At 38.5% G+C, this 16,967-nt stretch overlaps 1 protein-coding gene across 4 annotated transcripts in view; it reads right to left on the bottom strand.

Annotated features, from left to right (window-relative positions):
* nup93 (nucleoporin 93) overlaps nucleotides 1-16,967 on the bottom strand; it is a 138,648-nt gene that overhangs the window by 25,404 nt on the left and 96,277 nt on the right. For all 4 annotated transcript variants that reach the window (XM_078544128.1, XM_078544129.1, XM_078544131.1 and 1 more), the window contains 6 exons: nucleotides 16,671-16,733; nucleotides 6,065-6,193; nucleotides 5,289-5,363; nucleotides 4,215-4,307; nucleotides 2,813-2,949; nucleotides 2,435-2,567 (listed from right to left, as the gene is read on the bottom strand). In XM_078544128.1, coding sequence (XP_078400254.1) covers nucleotides 2,435-2,567; nucleotides 2,813-2,949; nucleotides 4,215-4,307; nucleotides 5,289-5,363; nucleotides 6,065-6,193; nucleotides 16,671-16,733 — 630 coding nt within the window. The remainder of the gene's footprint in view (nucleotides 1-2,434; nucleotides 2,568-2,812; nucleotides 2,950-4,214; nucleotides 4,308-5,288; nucleotides 5,364-6,064; nucleotides 6,194-16,670; nucleotides 16,734-16,967) is intronic.

Raw genomic sequence — 16,967 nt, 5'->3', positions numbered from 1 at the left:
AATGGGGGCAGAGACAATGTGAAATTGTTGAGTTAGATGGTCAGTCTTGAAATAAATTGCCTAATTGGAAGATGAAGTCCTGTTTTTTTAAACTTATAGTGAGTTTCATTGAAATGGTGTAAGAAGCTGAGGGCAGAAAGGTCAGAGTGGGAGAGGGGCAGAGAATTAAAATGACAAGTGACTGGATTCTTAGGGTCATGCTCGTGAACTGAATGGAAGCATTCCTAAAAACAGCTACCCAAGCTATGCCTGGTCTCCCCAATGTAGAGGAGTCCGCATAGTGAGCAGTGAACACAGTATACTAAATTGAAAGTGCAGTTAAATTGCTATTTCGCGTGCAAGGAGTGTTTGAGACCTGGATGGTAAGAAGGAAGGAAGTAAAAGGGAAGTTGATGCATCTCCAATATTTGCATTGGAAGATCCTGAGAGAAGGGGTGGGGGTGATTGAGGAGTGGACAGTGTGTCATGGAGGGAACTGTCTCATTAGAGTGCTGAAAAGGGAAAAGAAGGAAAGATGTACTTGGTAGTGGCATCATACTGGAGGTGGTGCAAACAGTAGAAGATGTTGCGTTGAATGTGGAGACTGGTGGGGTGGAAGGTGAGGACAAGGGAAACCCTATTGTGATTTTGGGTGGCTGGAAAAGGAGGAGAGCAATAATGCAGGAAATGCAATGGACACACTCGAAGGTCCTGTCAACCATACTGGAGGGAAATCCTTGGTTGAGAAAAAATGAAGACATTAGAAGCACTGTTATGGAAGGTGGAATTGTCAGAACAGATGTGACAGAAAAACTGGGAGAATAGAACGGAAGAGTCTTTACAAAAAAAAATGGCAGGACGAAATGCAGTCAAGATCCCTAGGGAAGTCAGTGGGTTTAGTGGGAAAAAAACTATTTTTGGCACTATAGATTAATGTAATATGTGTGGCTTGAATCCATTTTTACACTATTCCCAAATTGCCTTGATCTGTGCAGATGCAGTGAAACATTCACCACTCATTAACATAGCTTTGTCCATTTTGCAAGGAAGCAGAGAATGTGAATTTTTTGCATTGATGCCAGTTCTGCAAGAACATAAACGTACACCTAAAATTTTAAGTGCAACTGGATCCAAAATCATTATTTTAAAATACATTTCTCCACACAAACCGACACTCTATTTTCCATATTTTTGAATATATTTTCACCACCTCAAAAAATGAGTTACATTAAAAATTGAAGTTTCTACAATTACATGTTCTTGAATGTGTGCCTAATGTGCATTAAGGACTGTTTGATGGCATCAAAATTAATAATTTTCACACATAAAAGGATTAAATTGTGCACTCTAAGGTGCCTCCAATTGTTACTCTGATTTTGGTTCATTTCACAACAGTTTTTACGTTTTGACAGATCCTAATTAAGTTTCAGCACAAGGGGCCAATGGCAAGATCTCTAAATTTTGGCCTGAATTGATTACATTGTTTCAGGAAATTCCAGTCCACTGTAAAATCCAGGTGTGGTTAGAACAAGTTGCAGGTTGCAAAACAGGCTTGAGGTTCCTGATGACTATATAGGCCCTCAAAGTTTCTTACAGGTGAGGACTTCCAAATATCTGAGATTGATGTTATACACTCCAGACTGAAAGCCCATTCCAACCCAACCACTGTTTTAGAGTTAACGCTGATACTATTATAAAATCAGCACAGCATAAGCAATCACTTGGTAAGGATACTAATAGCTCTTCTGGATGGCTGGTTTGTGATGCAGAGTGGAGCCAACAGCATGGTTCAATTCCCGGCTGAGGTCACCTTTCCCAACCTCACCTGAGGTGTAGTGACTCTCAGGTTAAACTCACTACCAGTTGTCTCTCTAATGAGAGAGCAGCCTAGGGTCCTGTGGGACTACGACAGCTTTCACTTCAGCTAACAGTCTAGGAAATTTTGGTGTGTAATGGAACTATCAAGAGGAATCCAAACAAATGGTGATTCCAAGTTCCCAAGTTTCACGTAACTGTCTTCACATCCCTTTGGGAATACAAATTCAACACGAGTACCACATTATTTTCCAAATGATCCCTAAAACAGTGACTCAGGAAGGGTCACTTTAATGGGTAAGAGTAAAATCCTGTGCACTAACTGGAAGTGATAATAACCATCATATTCACATGGCTCATAGAGCTGGTCTTTTAAACTTTCCACTAGTACTAATATTTTTACTTTGGCTACTGAGCCTATACCACTGAGGCTCCCACATGCTGATGATTATTCCAAAGATCTTTTGTCATATTTGAAGTTTTGCTTTTGTTTTAAAAGAGCCAAATAGATAGAAATAACAAAATGAGAGACTTGGGGATTAAAAATCCTGAACCTTAAATCAAATTTTCCTTTTATTCATTTATGTTTTAATATTGAACAAAATGCAGGAAGCATCTCTAGTATTTTGAGTAAAAATACCTGAAGTCCTTGCAAAGGAGCTGGCAGCTTAATATTGAGAAAGCTACGGACGAGTTGGTAAGTTCCAGGTACACCACCTAGTTGAGCCTGGTGCAGGTTTCCATAGACTGTTGCCATTACATAGTTCTTGTAGCTACAAATGAAAACAAAAGAAAATAAGTCAGGCAGTGGTTGGCACTGTTGCTTATGCTCCAACTCTATCATTATGGCCTTGAGCAAATAGCATTAAAATGAACACCATTTGCTCTGAATAAATAACTGGCAGCTATGAAATAGTTCTCAGACACATTGTTTTGTGCAGTTCCAAGATGTAATATAAAAGATGCTTAAAAAGTTAGCAGCAGGATGTTAACCATTCCTCAATAGACCATGTCTCACCTCTGCTCCAGAAAATGTAAGGCTTGTCTTACAAATGCCATTTGCATCTCCAAACTGGTACGGCTCAGTGCATCAGTGACAGGTACCAATGGGACATCAGTCATTTGCTTCACCATTGTCCACAGTTCAGAGACATTCTACAATCAAGAAATTAGTCAAATGAGTGCAACAGCCTTCTATTGTTTCATAAACCTTGTCCTGAGGCAGATATATTCCTTGAAAATAATGCTTACCTTTTCTTCCTGGAAACTTTACATTAATATATCAGGTATTATATCAAGTAATTCCATGAGCAGGCAAAATAATCTTTTCCCCAATCCCATGTTTTAAAATCTATTTTCATTACTTTTAAAGCACCTTTCCACAGCACAAGATACTATTCCCTTGCCAAAAGGGAAGAATAGCAAACTTTATCCATTGCTTCTCTTCAATCAACAACTAGACACGGCATAGATCCACAAGTGGGTGGTGGGAGGAAGAAACAAAGGTACTCAGTCTCCACTGGTTATGTTTAAGACTCAACAGAACTAAATGTAATCCACAACAAATGAACCCACTCCACTGTCAAACACAAAACCATTACCTGGATTTGTTTCTGATGATAGCCAAAACACAAACTAATGCTTCAATGATCTACAGCTCACTTCAGCAATTAATATTTATACAGTGCTTTTAAAAGAATAACACGTCCCAAGGCACTAAGCAATACAAAGAAGTTGTATGGCTTGAGTGGAATAACTTTAGGCCAAATTGAGCAGTCTCTAAATCTTGTAAGATTCCTAGGTTGTAATCAATGGCTGATGGGTGGGTGGATCATTTCCACACAGCAAATTCATCAGAAATGTTTCCACTTTCAGGGGTGCTACAGGAGCAAAGAGAGATTTGCTAAAAAGATGAAGGTGAGCTGTATGCAAACAAAAGAAAACAAATCCAAGAGAAGGTGCAATAAACCCATTGTATTTCTTTAGCTTCCATGCAAATTTAATATCAAGGAAACACATGGATTGCGCAAGATTCTAGAATCATAGTATGATACACAGTCTCAACGACAGTAATCTTTGAAATTACTAACTTTAAGAAGTTTAAACAAAATCTAGGACTGAAAGTGCAATACAACAACAAAAAAGCACAGTTTAAAACAAATCAACATTTTGGGAAGGTCTGACAGCATCTGTGGAAAGAGAAACAGTTGACGTTTCGGGTCCGTATGACTCTGAAGAAGAGTCTGTTTCTCTCTCCACAGATGCTGTCAGACATGCTGAGTCTTTCCAGCATTTTCTGTTTTTGTCTCAGATTCCCAGCATCCGCAGTATTTTGCTTTTATCAATATTTTAGGCAATGTTTAACACTAAATGGCTAAATACAAATGAATATGACAATTGAAATTTTTAGATCTGAGTACCTTGTCATCCAAAGACTCAGCTACAGTGCTGCAAAGGTCCCCCAGGTTCGGCTGTAGATGCCCATTCACTACCTTCTCATTATATACATAGATCTATGATGAGCAAGAAGGACAGGAAACATATTGAAACTCAGCTTTAAGACCGAGGGATTTTGCATGAATATTAAGGGAAAAAAAACAAATGCACAAGGTACATAACTGCATCAGTCGTTCATATTGGCCTGGACTTTACAGTTCTAGTGACAGCAGAACTTTCGGTGTTCACTGTCATTATTCTGTGAAACTGACAGAAATTTCTGGCGTCTGCACATGCACAGTTAATTACAGAATTCCAGAAGTTTCTGTCAGTGTATCTTTGATCCTCCATAGGGTGAACTGTTGTAGCCCCTGCAGCTGAAATTCAATTAGAAATCGCTCATTTGATAGTTTTTACAGAGAAACTAATAGTATGAAAAAGTTACGCCTTGTTCAACAGGGTAACTGGGTTTTTAACAGTGTACTAAGTCATGATTCTTGATGAACAGTCCCTCTTGTTCTAAAAAAATTTTTTATATTTGTGGAATGTCAAATCTCTCCACTCAAGGATAATTTCCAGAGATCTTTAAAATGATTTTTTTTTAAAGTTTATGATGTTAAACATTCTACCTTAATCCTGTGTGTATGTATCAACCTTTACTCCACTTTCTTTTAAAATTTTATTGGTCTCTCTTCAATGTATTTCTTACAAATTTTTTTGTGGTCACTCATACCATTGGCCATTTCTTCATGGGAAGGCAAATTGATCCCAGAAAACAGTTGTACTATACATATAGACATACACATACTAGAAAATATGCTTTCTCTTTAAACTTTAGCACATATCTCACCAGATCTAGTGTGTACAGAACAAACCTCACGAAAAAGACAAATCTGAAAGTATCTCTTAGTGTAAAATTTGTCCCAAGTGGAAATGACTAAATGACTTGCAATCTTGCCTTTCAGCAAGGGGATGGGTTTAGTGTGAACCACCAGGACTGAAAAATATGCCCGACCTAAAAAGTTAAAACCAGCAGATACAACATAGCATTTACATACCTGTCGAGCATATGCCACTTCCACACTGTCCATTGCACTTCGTCCTGGCGGCCCCATTTCACTTACAAAACTTGGCTGTTTATACAAAGGAAGAGTAGACATTAAGCTTTACTAAGAATAATGTTTCACATCAATTTATGGATGTCCATGCCAAAAACACTTACTGATTAAACGATAGAAGTATACCCAAAAAATTCTTATTCTGTCCTTTCTTCTGAACTTTCAACTAGTTTCTGACAGCCATTTGAGTGATCTAGTATGTCATCTAGTAGAAGTATGTACTTCTACAGTGTTCTAGTATGTCATAGCATTTTTATTGCTAATTTTCTCTGCTCCTCTCCTGAAGTAATGAATGCTTGAGATAAATTCCGCAGAAATGAAAATGTGGTGACTGATCAATTCTTATGTTTACATAAATGATGAACTGCTCAACCTTAACTGGTTACAACTCAGCCCCAATAGCTCACTTAACATCCACACATTTGTCAGCAAAAGTCACTAGATAGACAACAGGAGCATGGATGTTGGCTGATTATTTTCCCCTTCATAGCCAAAGGCTGATGCCCACTGCAGCAGTTCAGTGGTGGCCTCAGGAAATATCAGCTAACCCATCACACACTGGGAATTGATGTGATGACATTCTAACTGATGTAGTTATATACCATCTTTGTCCACCAGCCCATCAGGAAAGGTTCTTTTAATTAGTGCTTTTAAGCTGTTTAAGCAAATTAACACCATCTCTTTGTATCCTAAATTTAAGCTACCTTGCAACTTACCTCGGCTTCCTGTGTGAAGTCAAGAGCATCCTCCCCCGATGTCAGAAGAGTATGGAGGATCTTCTGCTTCTCATGTTCCCATTCCACCAGCATGGACTCCCAGTGGTACCTCTCTGCCATCGCAAATGTCTGTCAAAACATACACAGGGAACTAAGAAATCTTTTTGAACTAGTGGACAGAAGGAAATGGAAAGTTTAATATAAATACGTAGTGGTAAAACTATTGGTGTGGTCTTGAATTAAATTTGAATTGTAAACCCCAGTCAGCAAAGCCATGCAAAAAGAATTTGATGGGTATACTTGCTTGATTAGTTTCCTGTATGATCTTTGTAATCTTGATGCACAATATATCTGAGATTACAATTGAATAATGCTCCATAGTGAAAAAAAATTGCCTCTAATAATTTAAATTTGAAATCTATATAAAAAAACCCTACCTTGCAGAATGGATGTTACACTTCTGGAATAGAGAGATAACATGGAGCTGGTTGTCTGGTTTGTAAAATGCTAATAACCACCAGCATATTATAATTCTAAAGATTAAAAAAACAGCAATACCAAATTTCAAGTTTACATTTCAAAGCAAATACATTTTGAACACGTTTTTGTTCAATGACCATCTCATTGGAACATATGTAACTTTCATCAGTAGTTTGATCACCTTGCTGGAGTATCAGAAATATACACCACAGATCTGAGGGGTAAGTGGAGTTGAGATACAGGTCTGTTACAATCTAACTGAATGGTGAAGTAGGCTTGAGGGGTTAAATGGCCAACTCCTGTTTCTATTCTCCTGGTAAGCAGATCTTCGTGGACTGTAGGATTCCCCTGGAAGGCAGGTTGAGCTAGATGGGCTAAATATGCATTAAACTTACTTCAAAAACAAATTTCAATTAACAGATATTTTGCTGAACCAATGGGTTTTAACATAATATTTGCTGTTAATATTTTATCTGAAAAGCAGGAATGAGTTCATTGAAGAAAAATACCACTACGCCATTATAATGCCCAAAAGGTTGTTTGTGCCTTTTCATTTACCACAGTTGGCTTGCTATTACGATCTGTAAAAATACAAATCACAACCATGGGTTTGTACACATGGACTGCACTTCTCTCTTATTTAACTTGGCAAATCCTACTGGCTAACTACTACCTTCATAGGTGCTTTCCTTCAATATAAACAGAAAATTGCATTATTAGTCATCTAATTATGCTAAATGTGTTCTCACTTCTGTATGTTCCGATGGTTATATAGCAAATTCTGAATCGATTATAACAGCAATGAAGATACCTAAAAAGGCTCAGCACAAGTTGACAACTGACTCGGCTTGATAAAAGGAAGAATTTTTCAAACAAGTTACAAATTTAGCAATTTTTATTTTATTTGTAAATCTTAATTTCTGTAGTTTGCTCTCTAAGGTCACTTGATAGCAATCCATATTTAAAGTGGATTTAGAAGCTATATTTTCAGCAATGGGATGCTGATCTGAATGTTAAAATTATAATTCAAGGGTACAAGTTTAAAATACTGTTAAGTGTACAGGAAAAGCTTTATTTATCTAGTTGAGTCGAGCATCAATTTGTGCTGAGCCATTTTAGATTTCTTCACTGCTATGATCTCTACAGATTAGAAAGCTGTGGAGTCAACATAACCTGAATCACCTGCAAATCAGTCAACAGTTCAAATTCTCATTCACAAGATCAATAAATTGATCTTTGCAGTTTACGGACTAATTATCCCAGGCTGCATTCAAGCTTTAATTCAAACGTTACATTGATTCAGTTTATTTCCACAGTCTAAGCACAACTATTGTCAGAACTTTGAAAATGCTGCTGCGATTTTGTTTCACAATATAAGCTTCAATCCTACAGATTTTGAACTCTTATCAGAAGCCAACTATTATACTCATGCAAGTAGCGCTGGGAAACACCGTTTAACTATAGGATCCATTGAGAGAGATAATATCCTTCACTTACGGGAGATGCTGGTGTAGTGGACTAGTAATCTAGAGGCCCAGGCTAATGCTCTGGAGACATGGACATAAATCCAACCATGGCAGCTGGTGGAATTTAAATTCAGTTAAAAAATCTGGAATACAAAGCTAGTCTCATTATAATGGTGGTGACCATGAAACTATCGATTGTAGGAAAAACCCACTTGGTTCACTAACATCCTTTAAGGAAGGAAATCTGCTGCCCTTACCTAGTCTGGCCTACATGCAATAGCACGTACAGATTAACAGCAATATGGTTGACTCTTAACTGCCCTCTGAAATGGCCTAGCAGTTTCAAGGGCAATTAGGACAACAAATGCTGGCCTTGTCAATAATGGCTACATTCCATCAAAGAATAAAAAACTTTACAACGGTAGCTAAAATTTTGAGACACTGGACTTCATATTCATGAATCACTATTTAAACTCCAAATTACTCTGCACTTCTCACTATGAAATAATAATCCACTGATAAACTGAAAGTGTTATTAAAAACAAAATATTCAATTCACATCAACACCAAATAATTCATCTCACATCCAACAAAAATCCCTAATCAATAGAAGAGCATTATTATTAGACAATTTATATTTTAATGCTCAACTTGGTATAAGTTTATGAGCTGTCTAGCCAGGGGAAAATTATGATTTGAACAAGTTGGGTCTTGTTCAGTACAACGGCATCATATTACTATGTAAGACAAGAAATTCATAACGAAATTACTCTGTGATCCATTATGAATGTTCAATCATTTTAACATTCAACAGAATACAACAAATCCTCACTTAAAGTTGTAGCTACATGCCTGAAAATCATGACTTTAAGGGAAACATAAATTCCCAAAGGAATCGATGTTAAAACTGGAGTTAGGTTTTGTAGGACCTTCCTCATCACAGAGAAAAAAAATTATACCCTGTAAGTTAGAATAGAATAGAAATGCTAAATTCCTACACTGGTAAACGAAATAACTTGAATTAAAATAATTTTATATGATCAAAAAAATATGACTTTCTACCCTGTTCCCTGATCATCCCTCCTGGTTGCTGCAAATACTCCATCCCTGACCGCCTGACTGGTGGACTCTCCCCGTCTCTGACTTGTGCCTTCTTCCCCTTCCCGACCTCCGACTCTCAGCTTCTCCCAGTGCTCAAACCACCCTATTGCTGGACCTCCTGCTCCCTGACTCGCTCTTTCACTGCTTCCCTCTCCCGAATCTCCGTTTCCATTCAACGTCCAGATCCGATTCAATGCAGGAGCTCCAAGGCTGTGAAAGTGAGAGTCCCGGTGGTGCAGAAGTGTTGGGCTGGGGCTGTTATAATCCAAATGTTTTTTTTTAAATGCTCCCGCCCGCTGCTTCCCTCTCCTGAACCCTCAGTGTGAGCGAGGACTCTGGAGATCAGTGAGAGACAGGAGCAGCTTAGCGTCATTTAAACAAAAATCTTGGATTTTAAAATTTTTTTTCGCCAACATTAAAGTGAAGCAACGTTAAACGTGGACTTACCGTAGTTATGTTTTATTCAGTGCTGCCCTCAAATACTACTGTGCTTTGGACTAAGCTCGGTTAATATTATGGATGTAAACAAATCTTCAAAGTCTCAAGAATGCACCCTACGGCCATATAATAAAATCAAAATTCTGGAAACACTCAGCAGGTCTGGCAGCATGTGGAGAGAGATTTGGAATTAACGTTTCGAGTTGAGTCCGACTATGATTCTATCCTGGAAGATGTTCAATTCAGCTACTCTGAGCATAGGATGTTGGGTCACATCCTCTCAATAACACTCAAAACTACAAAAAATCATTGTGTTTTTTGACCCTTTACAAGTATCAGTAAGGGCAGACATTTAATCCCATATTCTTTGGGAGGTATTCAAAACAAGGTGAAAGATTGGCAACGTCCAGATGGAAAAACAAAAGGTAATATTCTATTTATCTTAGTGGGTCATAAGTACACAAAAAACTTCAGAAGCTTATTTTGTGAAGCACCAAATCAGCATTAGCATATCCTTTCAACATATCTCTGTGTTCTCAGCATTAATAAACACTAATTAAGTAGTGACCAAAATTAGAATGTCTATTTCACTATAAAATGGGAGACTGTTCATTTCAAATCATTTTCAGAGGAAGCCCTGAAAGACTTGGATAGGTCATAGCTAGTACTACTATTTTTGGACAAGATTAAATTTTGTAGTTACCAGGGCAAGACATCCTGCTGCAGTTGCCGAGTTGGAATTAGCTTTGCAATTTTCACACTATCCCAATGTAATTGACACAAACATTCCCTGCTAGAATCAAATTTGAAGTTTGGATAGCCCATTCCAGCACTTACAAAGCATTGGGTTCCAGCTCTTTAGGAAATACATGGATGAGAAATTATGGTTATAAGTGTCGGAGGTGAGCATTAAAGGAGCAGCTTGTTTCACCTATTTAAATATAGTGGTAGAAACTGTTCACAAGTACATGACCTGTGAAAGCATTTAGGCACTCACAGGACCCCCTAGGCTTCTTGAAATTTCTGGCCAATTGTATTGCTTTCTCCTGGATTGTCATGCAACTTCCATCTGTCATATATAGGACTTTCCTTTCAACTATTTGGAAAGCTGAGTGAGTTCTGACAAAAGCTCTGTTTCTCTCACGCCACAGATGCTGCCAGGCTGGACTTTTTTTTTTGCAGCGTTTGTTTTTATTGCAGAAATATTTGATCAAAGTTTTCTTTTACACCTTCCTGGATCGAGGGGGAAATATATCCCTCCCTGCTCTTCCTCCTCTCCAGACCCAGTTATCTATTAAATATATAGAACTGTGGAACATTATGTATGTTCTATTGGATGATGTAAGTCACAATTGGTTTCTTCAGATCAAGTCTGGAAGCTATTACATGCTAAAACCAGTCTCAACTGAGCATCGCCATCATGGATCAACTTAGAAACAATTTATTTTAACCTCACTAAGGAACAATGCAGCACAAGCCACTGGATGGTGCCGCAGTTGCTTTTTTTGGCAGATGTTCTCAAATTTCATACAACCTAAATTTAAACAAAGTTATCATGTCGAAGCTTTTCATCTTGCACATAATCTGGATGCTTCGCGAGAATACCAATAAGAGGAAAACAACAATTTATACTGTATGAGTGAGTGCTGATTGGTTGGCAAGTGGACTCTGATTGGTAGAGACGTCGCCATGGAGAATGCACCAGTTAATGGTGCCTGACAGTTAGCTGCCAACCTATCAGCAAAAATATATAAACTGAAATGGTAAGAAGGTTGGATTACAGGTCGATGATATAGATTTACTATATGTGAAAGGTATAACATCCACTAAGCAACCTACATTAGCTCTGCTAGATTAACCTGACATTTTATTGCAGGTCCATTCATGAATGTTCATTTAAATTTAAAATTATTACATGCTAATTGAAATAGGGTCAACCCCATTTTTCCATTGCATAATTGCCCTGAGTAGTCACAATTTGTTGAGATAACACAAAATATCTCTTCTCCAGAAGACGATGACTCATGCTGAGATATGATTCCATGGGTGGTTAAGTGATACAGCCATTTGCCAGATATAGGCTGACACTATCAGTGTTAGTATTTAGAAAGAAGTGCAAACAGAGAGGAATTAGTTACTTCTCTTTGATTGAAGTTTTCAAAAGATTGTGTCACTGCCCACTTTTTGCGGGTACTTTTTAAAATTTAGGTTCTTATGTTAGCACACAAGGTGCTTAAGAAATAAGAGTAGGCCATTCAGCCCTTCAAGCTTGCTCCACCATTCAATAAGGTCATGGCTGATTTGAATGTGGCCTTAACTCCATTTCTCTGTCTGCCCCCCCACAGCTGACTCCCTTGTAGATCAAAAATATGTCCAGCTCAGCTTGAATATATTCAATGACAGCTTCCACTGCTCTCTGGGGAGAGAATTCCAAAGGTTAACCGCCCTCAGAAGAAAGTCTTCTCCATGGGATACCACTTATTTTGAAACTGTGGCCTGTAGTTGTAGATTCCCCCATAAGTTTAAACATTCTCTCAGCATCTCCTGGTCAAGCCCCCTCAAAATCTTATGTTTCAACAAGATCACCTTGAGGGTTATGGTGGCAGACAGGAAAATGGAGTTAAGGCCACATGCAGATCAGCCATGATCTTATTGAATGGTGGAGCAAGCTTGAAGGGCTGAATGGCCTACTCCTATTTCTTAGGTTATGTTAGCACATAAGATGTTTAAATTAAAAAAGTACCAGCAAAAAGTGGACACTGACATGCAATCTTTTGAAAACTTCAATCAAAGATTCCTCTCTGTTTGCACTTCTTTCTAAATACTAATACTGACAGTGTCAGCCTACATCTGACAAATGGTTACATCACTTGACCACCCATGGAATCATATCTCAGCAAGAGTCATCATCTTCTGGAGAAGAGGAGATAATATTTTGTATTATCTCAACAAATTGTGACTACTCAGAGTGATTATGCAATAGAAAAATTGGGTTGATCCTATTTCAATTGGCAAGTAATAATTTTAAATTTAAATGAACATACGTGAATTGATCTGCAAGAGTTTAGCACTCAAATGAGTATAGGTCCAACCTGCTCAACCTTCCCTCATAAGACAAATCGCTCATCCCAGGAATCAGCTAGTCAACCTTCTCTGAACTGCTTCCAATGCCAGTATGTTCCTCCTTAAGTAATGTGAACAAAACTGTACATAATTACTTTAGGTGTGCTCTTATCAATGCTCTATATAGTGGTAGTAAGACTGTACTGTCCACCACTTTTATACTCCATCCCCCTTGCAGTAAAGGCCAACACTCCATTTGCCTTCTAAATTACTTGTTGTACCTGCATGTTGTCTGATTCATGTACAAGGACACCCAGATCCCTCTGTATTGCAGCATTCTATAGTCTCTCTCCATTTATATATTCTGATTTTTGATTCTTTCAGTCAAGCAGATAACCTCTCATTTTCCCCACATTGTCTGCAAAATTTTTGCCACCTCACTTAACCCATCTATATCCCTTTGCAGACTCTATCCTCCTCTCCTCAGAACTTGCTTTCCTATCTAACTCCGTAATGTCAGCAAATCTGGCTATAATGCTGTTGGCCCTTTCATCCAAGTCATCAAATATAAGTCATAAATACTTGAGGCTGCAGCACTTATCCCTTTGGCACTCCATTAGTTAGTCTGCAATCCTGAAAATGACCCATTTATCCTGAATCACCGTTTCCTATTAGTTCACCAGTCCTCTATTGATGCTTATAATCCACAATACCATAAGCTCTTAGCTTCTATAGTAACCTTTTGTTTGACACCTTATCAAATGCATTTTGGAAATCCAAATGCACTACATCTAATGGCTCCCCTTTATCCACCCTGCTTGTTACATCCTCAAAAGGGAAGAACTTCCATTTCACAAAATCAAATTGACTCTGGCCGATGGTATTACGATTTAAATGTCCTGCTACTACCTCTTTAATAATGGATTCCAGCATTTTCCCTATGACAGACATTAAGCCAATTGGCCTATAATGTCCTGCTTTTTTTCTCCCTCCTTTCTTGACCAGGTGTGTTACATTTGCGATTTTCCAATCCGCTGAGACCTTGCCAGAATCTAGGGAATTTTGGAAGATTACAACAATGCCCACTACCTCTGCAGCTATTTCTTTAAAGGCCCTAAGGTGCAGGCCATCAGGTTCAGTGAACATGTCAGCATCAACTTCCATTAGTCTTCTAGTACTAGCGATTGTTTTAAGTTCCACTCTCCCTTTTTCCTCTTGATTTTCTACTACTCTTGGGATGCTTTTTGTGCATTCTCCTACAAGGAGCAGTGTAATGAGAACATAACTATCTTAAGTACAGAAAATTTTGATAAATTACTCAAAACAAAATCCTTTGTCCAGGACTCTGCCAGGCTAGCCCCATGAAGTGCACAAACTTATTTTATTACTTTCTTAAAAAGTGCTTTCTAAAACATAGCTAAGACTCATCACAGATAAAAAAATATATAATTTTTGGAGGTATGGGGCTTTTTGAGTGTTTAGAGAAAAAAAAACATTTTTTTAGGAAGGAAAACTGAAGTCGTCATATCATGATGTCAAAATCAAGTAAAAGAACTGACATCCATTATTAAGACTATCAATTCTGCCAGCAAAACGTTAAACAACACGCACCGCTGGTTGACTGAATATTATTTCTAATTCTAGTTGTGCAGATTTATTTGCCAGCTTGTTACAATTTAGATTTGAATCGAAGAACTGGGGGCTTCTCAGGTTAATATATACATACATACTTAAACAAGACTTACACATATTGCACTTCAAAGACAAAGGGCTGAATTTTCACAGCCCCTTGGTGGTGGGCAGCAAGGAAAATAAACGCTTTGAGACCATTCCCAATGCATTCCAGCCACAGGGGAACTTTCCCAGGGTGGCCTGGGAAGCAGATTGGGTGCCGCTCCATGGAGGTGGGCAGCCAATTTTCATAGTTAGGGCCCCAATTCAGGTTGATTATGTGGCACTGCCGGCATTCTGCCTACATAGGAGCAGCCCCCTTCACCATATGCAAAAGTTTGCAGCTCAAGGCAAGTGATTTCCTTGTGGCAGCTGGAGGCTCTATGTAGCAAAAAAAGAAACGGCTACACTTATAAAAGGTCTCGATAGTGGCTGATACCAATCCAGCTGAGGGGGTTTTCCCTCCACTTTACTTGTCTAGCTCCCAATTTTTTATTGAATGCTGTGCAGCCCAGCAAGGGAGCCTCCATGTTGAGGCACCCTCGCTGTCCTCAACCTACTTCAGCACCACCCACCTCTCCTGGTGGGGCTGCCAAGGCTGCAGAAGTGCAGGCTGTCAGAATGGGTCAACAGCATTGGGAGATTGCCCGCTGTCCTTCATAAGATGACAAGTGCAGAGATAGCCAATTAGGAGTCACCTCTGGGAAGATTGCTCCACCAGTCTCGCTGCTGGCAGGTGTGGGCTTGGGATCCCCATTTTGTCCTGATGTCAGGGTCTCAATACTCGTGGTAAAATGTAGCCCAAAAGGTTGATAGGAAATATTAAGCTGCTGTCTTATACAAAGTATATGCCTGACAAAATAGATAAGCTATAGATTGAAAAGGCAAAAATAATTTTTAAATAATATAAATTGTTGGCATATTGCTAGCTCAGTAAGCGAATGGTCTGAAACACTGAGCTATATATAGATTACAAGTGTCTCAGGTTTGACTTCTGCTCTGTTCTTACTTAGCTGAATCTAGCCATGGCAGCAGGAGCTCTGCAATTGACTTCAAATGTTCAGAGACTGGAAATGAGAAAGACTTCAAGCCATGACACTCGCTTCTGATAGCACTCCAGTGACCCCTGCTGGAAAGTGCACTTGCGTGGGTGCACCAGGTAAGAACAACATCAGGTTCAGCCATGATGCCACTCAACTGATCAATGTCGCCTCTGTACACACAAAGGACAGCAACTTGGGCGAGATGCCAAAGGGCTAACAAGCATCAGTGTCAAAGTATAAATCAGTAGGAGCTAGGCAGCTATAGGAAGGAAAGAAAATTAGAACTATTTTGTTTTAACACAGCCAGCACCAGTTAATAAATTAAGTCATTATTTAAAGATATTTCCAAATGTAATTCCTGCAGTCTTTAATTTAGAGAAGGAAAATATTGCAGAACAAAAATTCAAATCTGTAATCTTTCCATCACCTATAACAAATATTTTTTTCTTATTTCAGCTCCTTTCAATGGGATTAAATTTAGTTGAATTAAATGTTTAGAAATGAAAAAAGAGTCCACTACTTAAAACAGCACTGTATCCTTAATATTCAATTTTCACAATTTTGTAAATGGAGATTGAACTTAAGTTTTAAAAATCGCAGTAATATTCTCTTTCAAACAACCCACGCCCCATTTTTTTTGTCTTTTCCAAGCATGGTATTCCAAGTGTTTCTGAATGTTTCCAAAGGATTTCAGACTCAATTTATTCATTTTATTGAAAGGAAGTAGAATATATCCTTTAGGTGGAGATGATAAACAAACTGGCCCCATGGACTTCAACAACATTACAGTTGTGTTGAATTAACAATTTACAATGCAGCAAGGGAGCTCAATTGCCAGCTCTTCAATACAATATGGTGAGCCACCTAGAGACATGGTACAGAACTGACAAAGCTGCTCCCAGATTCGAGGCAGTGAGCTTGTGCGCCATCAACCGCAGGCACTCAAATCTTCAATTCTGCTGGTGTAGGGTGTATCCATTATTGTTCCACTAAGACGCCACACCGTACAGTTTTAGATCTTCAAAATGGCTGCACATTGCACAACACAAGAATATAGCTCAATCTGCAAAAAGGACCAAGCATCTTATTTCAAAAGTAAATCAAAACCAAGTGTCTTTACACGTTTTTATAGAAGGTATCCAAGCTCTCAGTCATTCCAACGTAAATCAAAAAAATTTGCTATTTTATCAGAAACTGAGAAAAATTGGAAACGTGTGGCACGGCACGTATGAACACCATAAATTGTTTCATTTTGTCTGTGGTTGGTCGATTCCAAAATAGCATTTTGCAAATCTGATAGAATTAAAAAACAGTATTAAAATGTTATTGCAAAATTTCACTTACCCTCTTCCTGGACTCTTCAATAGCTGACAGCAGTGCATTATCGCGCTCATTCTTCAGAAAACCCTACAAGGTAAAGAAAGTCACATCAGTGCCAGTGCTTGAAACGCTGTCACACCAGGCTTCACTACGGCATGAACTAACAGCACATCACTGCACAGTCTGCATAATTAGTAAATCCAGAGAAGGTTCTAAAAAAAAATCCATAGCATATTATCAACCTGCTCAAAGCAGTTGTCTATGAATGCTTTGAACAATTTGTGTCACACGCATTCTGCACATCTAGGCAAAATCTAAAAT

Source organism: Cetorhinus maximus, chromosome 6 (genome assembly GCF_964194155.1).
Source record: "Cetorhinus maximus chromosome 6, sCetMax3.hap1.1, whole genome shotgun sequence".
NCBI lineage: Eukaryota > Metazoa > Chordata > Chondrichthyes > Lamniformes > Cetorhinidae > Cetorhinus > Cetorhinus maximus.
This window is presented reverse-complemented; position numbering and strand designations above follow the sequence as displayed.